Source organism: Gracilinanus agilis, chromosome 6 (genome assembly GCF_016433145.1).
Source record: "Gracilinanus agilis isolate LMUSP501 chromosome 6, AgileGrace, whole genome shotgun sequence".
Taxonomy (NCBI): domain Eukaryota; kingdom Metazoa; phylum Chordata; class Mammalia; order Didelphimorphia; family Didelphidae; genus Gracilinanus; species Gracilinanus agilis.
In genome coordinates, this window is record NC_058135.1 from 15737831 (window position 1) to 15750291 (window position 12461).

Below are 12461 nucleotides of genomic sequence, written 5' to 3' on the forward strand. Positions count from 1 at the left end.
CTGCGGCTTTTATGGTCCTGGCGTAGAGCCCAGCCCGAGCCTGCGCCCTTTCAGCGAAGGCAGCACCCAGAGCCCTCACGGGGCGGCCTTGCCTTCCTCCTGGCCCGGCTCTCTTCCGAAGCCCATGTTGGTCATCCCCGCTGGGTGGAGCTCCGGATCAAAGCCAGCCTCGGGCGGCTAGGAGAGCTGAGGACCCTGGGCAAGTGCCTTCCCCTCTGGCCTCAGTTTGCTCATCTGTAATATGGGGATAATAGTCGCACCCCTGTTCTCGGGTGGTGCGGAGGACCTAATGCGAAGATATTTGTAAGGAGCTCCGTGAGGCCTTTACAAATGCCAGCGACTGTCGTTATCATTTAAAAAAATTTTAATTTTAATAAAACATCAGTTTTCCGAAGTCATAGGATCCACGTTGTCTCCCTCCCTTCTTCTCTCCGCACTCCCGGAGCTGGCAGGCAATTCTGTCAGGGTTATATGTGTGTTACCGCGCAATTATTATTATCGTTATTAACCACCTTCACCCCTACGGAGCTCTGAGTGGGCCTGCGGGGCTCCGTCTCCCCTCCTGCCTTCGTTGTCTCCCGGGGGTGTGCAGTCCCACTGTGTCCACGTGGGGTGGGCGGGTTCTCTGCCTCGGAGCCCTGCTTTCTGCTGCGCCCTGCCCTGGGCGCCCTGCTTGCTCCCCTACTTCCTGTGGGAGCCGGGCCTCCCCCACCTGCTCTGCTCTGTTCCTCCTTCCCTGCGGCCTCCCCTCCACTTCCGATTCAACAGACCTTTGCCAGGTGCTTAGGCTGTGCTGGCGCCTTGCCTAGGAGGCTGCGACAGAAAGACCCGACCCTTCAGAGGCTGCCACTCCCTGTGTGCTGGAGTGACTGGAGACCCGCTCGCAGCCCCCACAGTCCTGGGGACACATCCTCTCTCAGACCCTTGCTAGCTGTGTGACCTTAGCGAGTCACCTACCCATCGGTGGCCTCAGTTTCCTTACCTGTAAAATAAGGAAAGGGGCCTCATTGACCTTTTGGGTCCCTTCGAGCTGTCTGCGACCCTAGGGCCACCGAATAGCGGACCCAAGGGGTCTGAGGAGGGAAGCCACAGCAGCCTCCCAGGAGGGATAGGGAAAGCTGGGAGAGGGAGAAGGGACGGGTCATGAAGTCCAGCTCCCTCACTTTACAGATGAGGAAACTGAGGCCCAAGGAGGAAAACCCAGGATCACATCTGACCTCAGATGCTGGCTAACTGTGTGACTGTGTTCCCATCCTTCAACCTTTGCCTGCCTCAGGGATCCTCTTGTCCTCCTGTCATCATACCACCCTCTCCTCCCTTCTTCTTATATAGCATGACCCAGCACCCCGCCATTTTCCCCAGATGGGGGAGGCTTGGCCTTCAGACTCTGAGGCTGGGGGGTGCCCTCCGGCCTCAGCCTCGAGGGATGGGGCGACTCTTCCACCTTGTGGATCTGCCCCAGATCTGGTTAGCAAGGCTGTGAACCCGCCAGGCTCCCCCACTTTGTTCCACCATGGCGGGGAAGGGAGGTGAGCCCCCGGCCCTGGAGCCAGGCCCCTTGCCTCCTCGCTGGATGTGTCCAAAACCTCAGCTTGCCCTACTTTCTGCTGGCTTATCTCTCCTTGGGCTGGTGCCCTCAGATGGCCACCGCTTCATTGTTTTCATTTAGTGCAAGATGGGGCCCCTGGTGGTGCCCCCCAACATTAGCGTTAGTTTTCTTTTCCTTTTAAATCATTCCCTGGAATGTTTTTAAATCCCCTCCTCCCGGCCGACCCATAGTGAGCTCAGATGAGATCACGGGGTGGATTGGAACCTAGAGCCCAGGCCCATGCCGCCACTGAGGGATTGACGTGCCCACCGGCCTGGCCCTGAATTACATCCCCTTCATTACACTGCTCTGAGGGAGCCATTGGGGGACCTCTGTAATCCGTACTCAGATGTGTATAGCTATGTGTGCTTTCTTCATATCACTTGGCATCTCCCCTTAGTTTATTTTTCATTTCTTTATTTTTACCATATATGTAATCAAGATAATAGAACAACATTATAATAAACATGTTTATTATTTTATAATTATAATAAAACATTAATATCCTATACCAATGTAGAATTATATCATTAATATATAAATAATACATCATTTATAATAATAATTATACTATATATTTATTCTAATAAATATTATATTTAAGTGACTTGCCTAGGACCACACAGCTAGGGCATGTCTGAAGCCAGATTTGAATCCAGATCCTCCCAAATTTAGGCCTGGCGCTCTATCCACTATACTCCCTAGCAGTCCCATCTCTTCTCATTTTAAGATTGATAAGACATGGGTGACTGGGCGAGTCCCTTAATCTCCGTCTGCCTCAGTTTCCTCCTCTGTAAACTAGGGATGATAATAGTGCCCACCTTCCAGGGTTGTCTGTGAAGATCCAGTGAAATGGTACTTGAAAAGGGCTTTGCCAGCCTTACTGCACATCATAAATAATCCTAACAGCAGCATTGATTTTGGGCATCTCTTTGTCCTAATTCGGAGAGGGCAGTGCCCTCGGTCCATGCCCCAGTTCCTTTCTGGGCCCCACACTGGACCGGCTGGACACCAGGCTTCTGGCACCCCAGGGATGCTCTAGACCGTCTCTTTGCAGCCGAGCGCTCGGGGAATGTGGCTTGGAAGGGTTTCTGACCTTGCCAACTCTTAATGGGGCAGGGAGCGCCTTGTCTGTCCTGCTGGTGAATGACAGCGGCAGGTGCCGTGGGGTCCTTCGGCCAGGCTGGGACGGGAAGGCAGTTGCCGAGGGGACGTTTGCAGCCATTGGGTGGGCAGTTGGCCCTGCCGTTTTGCCTGTTGAGAAGGAGGAGCTGGTAGCGCCCTCACCCGTCTGCCCGGCCCCTGTCCTCCGGGCTCCCGGTCATGCTCTCCCCACAGCCTCAGACTCAGGCCGCCGGGTGCCAGTGGAAGGCCCCCATCCTCGCCGTCCTCGGCTGCTGCGTCTCCTACCAGGTCTGCAGATATGCCACTGACCTATTCTTCTTGGTTTTCCCAGGTGCCTCCAGGAAAAGTGCATCCCCCAGCCTGGTGGCCGTGCTGAGCTCAGGTGAGTGGCGACTCTTCCGTCTTGAGACGCTGGAGAGAGTCAGGGAGGAGAAGCGAATCTCGGGGCTTCCTTCGGGGCATCCGAGGGCGAAGCAGAGCTGGACTGGCTGTAACTTTCACCCACCTGCTGGACATCCCTTTGGGGCCTCTTCTTGGCCTTCCTTCCCAGCAGCCATCGAGAGAGCCCGGGCCTCAGAGACCACCCTGTGCCCGCAAAGCCTCCTCTGCTGCTCCCGCTGCCTGTAGGGCACACACGCTCCTCCTCCGTCCCCGGCTCTCTCCAGATGGATGGCCCATTTTCAGCCTCTGGTGCTGCGTTCTGGCCAGACTGGCCCGTGTGTCATTTGTTCCGCACATGATGCCCATTCCCCATGCTGGGCCTTTGCCCAGCCAGCTTTGCCCTCTTGGCCTTGGCTTCTTAGAATCCCATTTGCTCCATAGGGTCATCCAGGGCTGCCTTGCCTTCTGCGTTTGGGCCCCTCCATTTATTCTGCTCCCCCTACTAAAACCTCCCGGGATTTATGTGCCCGTGCAAGCGTCCGTGTTTCTCCCCAGGGGGACGGAAGGTCCTTGAGGGCCGGCTCTGGGCCTCGCTGGGCTGGGGATGCCACGCTCTGTAGAACGGTGCTCAGACAGGTGGAAGGGGCTCCCTTCCAGCAGGAGGGGCTCAGGTTGACCCAGTTAAGAGATTCTGACCTGATCTTGGGTCGCCTGCGCCTGTGAGCTCCCTGATTGTGTCCAGTGGGCTTGGGACGGAGGGCCTCCCGCTCACCCTTAGTGCCTTTGAACCACTGGAAAGGAAGGGGAGGGGAAGGGACTCCACCCGTCTAGAGCACCTCCTGTGAGCCGTGTGCCCTGCTGGGTTCTAGGGATACAAATGCAAGGAGCCGCGGCAGCCTCCGCCCCGGAGGCTTCTATCCTAGCCGGGGAATTGGCACCCTTACAGAGACATCCAGGGACGGGGCTTGGAGAATCCGACCCGTTGTGTAGTGGCAGGTCTGTTCTGGGCAGGCTAAGGAGAAAGCCCACCTGCGCTGGCCCAGGGTCCCGGGCCAGGGGTGCGAGGGGCAGCAAGGCTTGACAAATGACGAGGAAGTGTTAATTTGATAAGATTCTGGAAATGGCGCGTGGGGGGAGGAGGAAGAAGATACAGCCTTGAACCTGCGGCCTGGGCCTTGGCCATGTAGGGTGCTATCCCCTCTAGCAAGGAGCTCCTCAGGGCCCGAGAGACGGGGGTTAGGGTTCCCTTGTAAGTCAGGACCCTTGAGATTATTAAGGATAAGAGGCGCCTCTCCTTGACCCCTCCGGCCTCCCTGCCTCTACCCTCTGCGCTTGCACACAGGGGAAGGAGCCGTCTTCTCGAGGCATTTTGTCCCTTTAACGCTGGAATCCTTTCCCTGCTCGCAGCCCCCCTCCAGGGGTGATTAAGGCCCCTCACCTTTGACCGATTCCCTGGAGAGGCCCGGCCTCGTGCCCACGCGTTCCCACCTTTCCTTGGTCATCCTGTAGCCCAGCCACAAGGCATCCTCACGGACAGAGGAGTCGGGCCTTGGAGCATCGATGCGTTAGGTTATTCGGAGCCGTTGTTCTGTTGTGTCTCAGTCGTGTCTAGTTCTTTGTGACTCCACTTAGGGGTTTCTTGGCAACATGCTCGAGCACATCTGCTGATTCCTTCTCCATTGCATTTTACAGAGGAGGAAACGGAGGCAGACATGGTCAAGTGCCTTGCCCAGGGTCACCAGGCTAGTAAGTGTCTGAGGCCGGATTTGAACTCGAGTCTTCCTGTCTCGAGGTCTGGCACTCTGTCCATGGCACCACCTCGCTTTACACAGACTTTTGTTTTTCTAATTTATTGTTTTATCTTTATTTTAATAAATATATCTATTTTATTTCATGTTTAATTTAATTTAAGCTTTCCAAAGTCATAGGATTCCTGTTGTCTCCCTCCCCGCTCCTGGAGTTGACAAGCAATTCCATCTGGGTCCTACGTGTATTATCCCGTTTACACAGGCCCGTAGAGAGGGGACGATGGCCCCGCGGTCTCCTTTTGGCTGCAGATGGGCCTTCCTCTTTATGTCCAGAGAGCTTTACCGGCCTGTCTTTACATGGTCCCGGTCCCCCAAAGGGGTCTGGAGCTAAGCAGGCCCTGGCCCGTGGGCCAAGGACAGATGGCCTGGGGGGGAGCAGAGGGCAGGTATTTTGAGCCTCTGACATCTGAGAATGGGGCCAGGACGGACTCTAAATAAAGGCAGCGCCACGGTCGGCAGGCACCACGGTGTCCTTATTAATTTGGGAGTCCTGCTTCCCAGGCTGTTGTTTGGGAGCCCCGGGGTGTCAGAAGCTGGCTTACCCATCCGGCCGAGGGGAGGATGGGCCCAGAGGCGCCACGTCCCCTCTGGCAGGCCGGTCTCCACGGCCTAGTGGAAGGACACGGGGGCCTCGTTGGGATCGCTGTGGCCAGGGGGCCGCGGCTGGGCTGCTCGTGCTGAGTCTGTTTGGGGGAGGGCCAAGCACCCACTTCCCATAGATGTCGAGTTCAGGCTCATTATGAATACCTTCCATGTAGCTCCTACAATGATCAGCTATCATAGGTTCGCTTTGACTTACTAGTCTTGCTGGGTCTCAGTTTCCACCTTTGGAAAGGCAAAGGGCCAGGGCCTGGGCTAGGCTGTAAGCAGCCCGCGGAGGTCCTTTAGTCTAGTTCTACGGGAGAGGAAAACGGTGCCCAAGGAAGCCGTGGGATTTGAACTCGGGACCCTCTTACTCCAGAGCTCTGTCCATTGCACTCCTCTTCAGAGATCTCTTCCAGCTCCGTAAGATTCAGGAGACATCTGTGGGGGCTGCATGAGGTATTTTTTTTTAAATATATTCAGATTTGATGAACTCGAGTCTTCCTGTCTCCAGGCTGAGTACTCCGAGCACTCCCCTAGCCCAGACTGAGTTAACTTGGATGAGTATTTAAGCATGATGGCCCAACCATGGAATTGTTTTTGGAATGGGTCTAGGATCACCTTTCAGAGCACGCTATTGACCAGCTTTCCTCCTCGTCCTCTACCTCTTTCCCCTCCTTCTTCGGAGCCCTCCGCACTACTAAGGGTTCAGGCCAATCCCACGCCACTGCAGGCTTGCTCTGCTGCAGGAGGGGAGGGAAGTACAGAGAGAGGGGCCTGCCCCAACAAGGGGGCACCAGAGTTTGTGCCATTGTTTGGTCTCCTGCTGTTGTGAGTCTCTGGGCGGCATTTCTGCCCTCCTGAGGGGCTTTTGTGTCTGTATTAACCACAGGATGGGATTGGAAAGATCCCATTCCACGTTCTAGTCACTGAGCCTGCTCCTAAGGCAGAAGGCCCAGGGCCTCCCCCATCCTCTTTGGCCTTGACGGTGATGGAAGGCGAGAGAGCTGAGGAGCTCGGGCTCTGCTGTCCACATTGCCGGTGCCAGCCCTTTATCCGGGGACCAGCAGCTTAGTGGACTTGCTGAGAGTGGAGGAACTCAGAAAGTCAGTGTTGACACTCGTGCCCTGATGGCTAACTGGGCAATCCACCTGCCCTGTGTACTCTGGGTTTTCTGGGACACCACACAGTCTCGTCAGGCAGCAAGCAGCCATCCGAGTGGGTGAGGGAGAGGATGACGGGGGGAGAGCATCCCCAAAAGGCTTAGCACACTCCTCCTGCCCGCTTCAGAGGAGGGCCATTTCCACGTGCCATTCAGGAAAGACTGCGTCCATTTAAGTTCCTGAGGAAGAGAAGGAATGAGGAAGAAGGCCAGAGACGGGACTGGACCAGGGGAAATTTTGGTGATGAGCTGCAAGAAAAGACTCCAGGGGAGAGACCCTGGGGTTTGGAGAGCATTTACGTAAATATGTCAGAAGCTGGCAAATGCCAGGGGTCAGGGCTTGCTATGGGGTTTTGTGGATTGTCTAGACTTAAGGAAGAGACAGAGAAAATGTTAGTCACGGAGATTAAACCTCCAAGAATGGCGTGTGTCATCCCTCCCTGCCCCTGCACTTTTATGTAGGGTTTAGGGGATATAAAGGACTCTCCTTTCTGCACCTCTGTCTGTGGGATGAGGACGCTGGCCTCAGAGACCTGCCCAGGTCACACACAGCCTGAGCCGGGACTTAAAATCAGTCTGTGGACTGTGTTTCCTCCAGAATTTAGTACAGCCGCCCCGGCAGGCTGCTCCTGTGTGTGTGTGTGTGTTATCCCAAGTCCTCTGCCCTTCCAAATCTAGCATCCTGCAGGCATTGGCTCTGGCGGAGAAGGATTCTATTTCTGTTGTCCATCAGACACCCAGAGAGGGAATAAGAAATGCCTTTTCCATCATGCGTGAGTGCACACAGACACAATGTAAACAGACAAGCATTCGTGGCGTCTCCTGCCCTCTCGTGCAGTCCAAGTCGGTGACAGAATCTGCTTGATGGCCTTGATGATCTGAAGGATCACGGCATTCTCTACATAGTTAGTTGATTTGGATCTGGCGCCAGAATTAAAAGTGGTTTTCACCTTTGTAGTGCTCAGGTCCTTCCTTCCCTCCATCCATTTTTGGGAGTTTGGTATATTCTTCTCCCATCCTTTTCTGCTCTGGCCACCCTGAGAGACACAGAATTGGAGTCGACCTTGGCCAAGGCCCTTTCCCCATCCTGGGCCTCAGTTTCCTCCTCCATAAGATAAGGGGTTGGGCTTGATGGCCTTGAGGGTTCCTTCCAGCTCTGTGCCTGTGCTCCTAAGGGTACGGCTCTTCTAGATTTCCACGTCCCCAGTTTCCTGATGCTTCCCACAGGTGGCAGATGGTGTTAGGGAAAGCCGAGGACTCTCCTGGAAAACTCCTTTCCTTTTTCCCACCTCTCCTGCATGTGGGGAATGCCTGCACAGGCATCTGTCTGTTTCCTTCAGAGGGAACCCCTTCTTGCCAGCAGCGGCATCCTGCGCTTACTGCTGCTGGGCGACAGGCAAGCCTCTTGACTTGGCTCTGGCTTGACAAAATCCACACAAAAGCCCTTTCACCAAGGCTTGTCTGGAAATGGGAATGCGTGCTGCAAGCTGGGACTCCTTGGAGGGTCAAGAACACTGAGGCCTGCAGGTCAGAGTAGTTCTGTTCCTCCTGTGTGATCATGGACCAGCCAGCTCTTCCATCATCTGGAAAACGGGAGGATGACCTCTGTGCTTCCAGGGTTCTCTTTCTGCTCCAAAACCTTGTTTCTGACCACACTCTTAGCTCTCTCTGTCTCTCTCCCCCTCCCTCTCTCCCCCCTCCTTCTTATTCTCGCTCCCTCCCCCTCCCTCTCTGTTTCTCTGTCTGTTTCTGTCTGTCTCTTCTCTTACATATATAGATTTAGAGATAGGTGGATGGATGCTGGCTCTCCGTGCTCCCAAGAAGCCCTGCCCACTTCCAGGTGTGGATTGAGTCAGAATGCAGGGTCTAGTGTGTCACTGCTGCCTTCTCAGGTGGGACCCAGCCTAGAGCTGGAGCTATGGGCCAGTGGGAAGGGTGCCTCCCAGAGTGGGCGTGGTGCGGCCAGGGCAGGAGGTGGAGGCAGGCTGCTGAGGGGCTCGTCCCTTGCCTTCATTATTCCTCATTTTCACTTGAGTGGTCCTGGATGAAGGAGCCTGTCGGGGGGAAAAGTCAGCTGGGTTTTGTCATTGCGACTGCGGCTAAGCCACATGAATACCTGAGGAATTTTGTTGGCAAACCATACCTGAAGGTTGTGCTCTCAAAGTCAGATGCTGGGTGTCTCGTGTGATTTGACCTTATATTTTGAGCTCCCTTCCTTTCTGTCTTGGAATCAGTTCTGGTTCCAAGGCAGAAGAGTGGTAAGGGCTAGGCAGTGGGGAGAAGGGACTTGCCCAGGGTCACACAGCTGGGAAGTGTTTGAGGTCAGATTTGAACCCAGGACCTCTCATCTCTAGACCTGACTCTCCATCCACTGAGCTACCCATCTGCCCCTTCTGGTGTGATTTTAAGCCTTTGCCAAACGTGGGGAGAGTACAGATGATTTTTCCAGGGCTCCTGGCCTTTCCCCCTCTGTCCTTGCAGAAAACCCCAGCCCCTAAGAGATTTCGGGCGAGATGCCGGGATGGAAGAAGCTTTGGCCAGCTGTTTGTTGGCTTGTTGGCTAGCTGTCTTTGGGGATGCCATTGGCCCAAAGTTTGGTGGTTTACAGACAGGACTCCAATCTTTGTTGCCCCACAAAGGGACGGTCCTTTCGTTTGTCCAGAATGTAAACATCTGGCTCCTCCCGGAGGGCGGAAGTCTTTCTCTTCTCCAGCTCTGAAGCCTGGTGACAGGATCTGGGCCGTTATTGGCTGGTATTTATACACACAGCTGCTGTGACCACCCCCTTCCTCCTCCTCCCCAAGAGCATCCCTAATGAGTCCCACAACATATCAGCCGTGCACAGTGTGATGTAATCCAGCGGTTGTGGGCCAAACAGCTCCGAGGAGCTTCGAGTCAGAGCCCGAGTGGGATGATTGAACAACATCTGGGGGACAAAGCAGCTGTTGGCAGCATCAGGCCATCTCGAGGGCTCGCTTTCCCCCCTCCTTCCCTGCCGTGCTAGTGGCCTCGCTGGCGCGTGCCCCCAGGCTCTCACAGGTGGCAGGGGATGGTCCAAGAGAGCCGCTTCTTGCCCAGATCCTCCTCCTCCTTCTCCAGAAGACATGCTCCTGATGCCCAAGTTCTCCTTGGCCAACATGCATGTGCGGCTCACGGCCAAGGGCTTGCTGAGGAATCTCCGGCTCCCGTCGGGTTTCAGGAAGAGTGCTTTGATTTTCCACGAAGGTCGGTGCCTCTGCTCTTACTGACTCTGGGTCAGGGGGTGGCTTATGGAATCCCGCCACTGGCTTGCTCATCAGGGAATGCTCTGGGCTGGGGATGGATGGAGGAGGGGGGACAGTGTTTGTTCGTGAAGCTGAGGCGTAATGGATTCCCCAGCTCGGAGGCTCCTCTGGGCTCTCTCGTCTGTCAGCTGAGGGGATCTGGGATGCTTCTTCCTTCCCCCTGGCTGGGCCTCTTCCCTGCTGGTGGCTCGTCCTATCAGTGTGTTCCTTCTCCACCTCTCCCCTGCTTCCTGGGGAAGCCTGTAGCCCAGGACCGGTAGCCTTGTTTTCCTTGGCACCAATCGAGGAGGAGGAGGAGGAGGAGGGCTGGAGGATTTCTCTCTGCCCTTAGATGAGAGTGAGATGCCTTTTCGCCCTGGAGCTCGGCTGCCCCAGCCTGGGGAGGGAGTCTCTCAGAGAGAGAAGTCAGCCATAGACTTTGGTATCCCCAAATTCTGCTGGATTCCATCTGGGTTCCATTTAGGCTGTGCTGGAGACGAGATCAAATGTAATGTGTTTTGCAGGCTACAGATTGCAGCCAGAGTCTCTGCTTAGACCCAGGCTGGGTCTCCACTCCCTAATTCAAGATGGTGGGAATAACTGGGAAATGTGTGGGTTCTAGAACTGAAGGAAGCCTGGCCTCAGCCCTGTGGCCCAGGCAGTGCAGACACCACAGCCATTCTGCTCCTTCTGTGCCCAGTCTGTCCCTGGGGCAGATCTTGTTTTTCTCTCAGCTGATCTGGGCCCTGGGGGATGTTTCCGGCTTATACTTATGCTTCTGGAGCAGGCTCTCTTCTCCAGGCCTGCTTCTCAGAACTCTCCTCACCCCCCCTCCAAAGCGAGGCGCCCCTTTGGTCTGAGCTTGGGCACAAGCGTGCCTCAGCTGCCCTCCCTCCTCACTCCCTCTAGCCAGTCAGGCTTTTATCTTCTGGCTTGAATGCCATCGTGAGCCACCCGAGCTTAAGGTACTGGGCTGGGGGCGCCGTGAGTCCCCACGTCCAAGCCCACTGGCCTTTTACGGGGAGGGCTGCAGAGACTGACCCACAGCACTGGTACTGACAGCCTTGCTGCCTCTGGATCCAGCCAGTCCTGGTGCCCTCCTCAGTCATCCCTGGCAGTGCCTCTGATGTCTAAAGTAGCAGAGCCGGGGCTCTCCCTGCTCTGTAGTTAGACTTTGTCCTCCCATGGCTGAAGAGAGAGACTGGGATCCAGGAGAGCTCGGGATCCCTCCTGGCCTGTGGGCTGGCCCCAGAGGGAGGCTTCTTTGGAGCTTTGTTAGGGTTTCTGTTTCCTGCACACATCCCACTCCCCACCCCCCCAGGGAGAGCCCAGAGAGTCAGTAAGGGTAGGTGTGACATCTGGCAGGGCAGGTGTGATAGCTGTCTGCTACCTCAGTTCCTGCTCCATTTGGAAATGGAGAGATCTGGCTTTGTAGAGAAAGTCTTCTGCAAATTTCCTGGCCACAGGGCCCTTCTGGCTCCTAAATGGCCTGATTCTAGGAATATTCAGACCCCCAGTTCAGTCTATCTGATGCCTACACTAACGGCCTTTAAATAGGGCTCTTCTGAGACTGACCTCCTTGACTTCCGTAGAGCTGAACTTGAAGGGGTCTCAGAAGCCATCAGTCTTCTCTCTAGAGGTGAGATGACTTGTCCAAAGTCATTCAGGGACTATGTGGCAGAGGTGGGATTTGATCCCAGACCCTCTGACTCCATTCCCAGGCAGTGTCCTATGCTGCCTCTCCTCACACTAGTGATGGCCCCAGAGTTCCTTTCTGCCCTAGGCCACACTTTCTGCTAGCCACTCACCAAACTCCCTACTATGCCGTGTGTCTTGAATCTAGGCATCACTTTCCATTTCACTGGCCACCATTCTGGTTAGGTCCTCCATAGCTTCGCCTGGACTCTGGGGATCTTAGTGCAGAGGGTCTCTATCCCTTCCAGGCCATTCTGCCCACTCCCCACTCCAGGGGATTCTCCTCAGAGCTTCCCTTAGCCTTTCTGTGGATAGCCTTGACTGTGGAGAGCTTTTTCATTACGAGTCCCTTGTGGTTATCTTAGAGACTTGCTTTGCTGATAATGTTTAGTTCTTCACGATTGATCAAACTATAGTATTTCTGTTACTGTATACATTGTTCTCCTGGTTCTGCCCACTTCACTTTGCATCAGTTCATATAAGTCTTCCCAGGTTTTTCTGAGCTCATTCAAGACACACACACACACACACACACACACACACACACACACACACAGAGAGAGAGAAAGACAGAGAGATGGAGGTGGGGGGAGAGAGACAGAGAAGGAGGGAGGGGAAAAGAGAGACATAACTGAGGGAGAGGGAAGGTAAGGTAAGAAAGAGACATAACTGAGGGAGGGAGAGAGAAGGTGAAAGGGGGGAGAGAAGGAGGGAAGGGGAAGAGAAACAGACAGAACTAAGGGAGGGAGGGAGAAAGGAGAAGGAGGGAAGGGGAGAGAGTTAAGAGATCATGGGTACTTTGGAAAGGGCAATATTAGAGGCATGAGGTCAGAGTGTAGAGGGTTTGGGGGTGCAGC

General features: G+C 54.9%; 1 protein-coding gene across 1 annotated transcript in view; it reads left to right on the forward strand.

Moving 5' to 3' along the window:
- The window catches only part of MTUS1 (microtubule associated scaffold protein 1), a 70763-nt gene that overhangs the window by 26004 nt on the left and 32298 nt on the right, over positions 1-12461 (forward strand). Inside the window, exon 3 of the mRNA XM_044681442.1 lies at positions 3045-3095. Within this exon, the coding sequence (XP_044537377.1) occupies positions 3045-3095 (51 nt within the window). The remainder of the gene's footprint in view (positions 1-3044; positions 3096-12461) is intronic.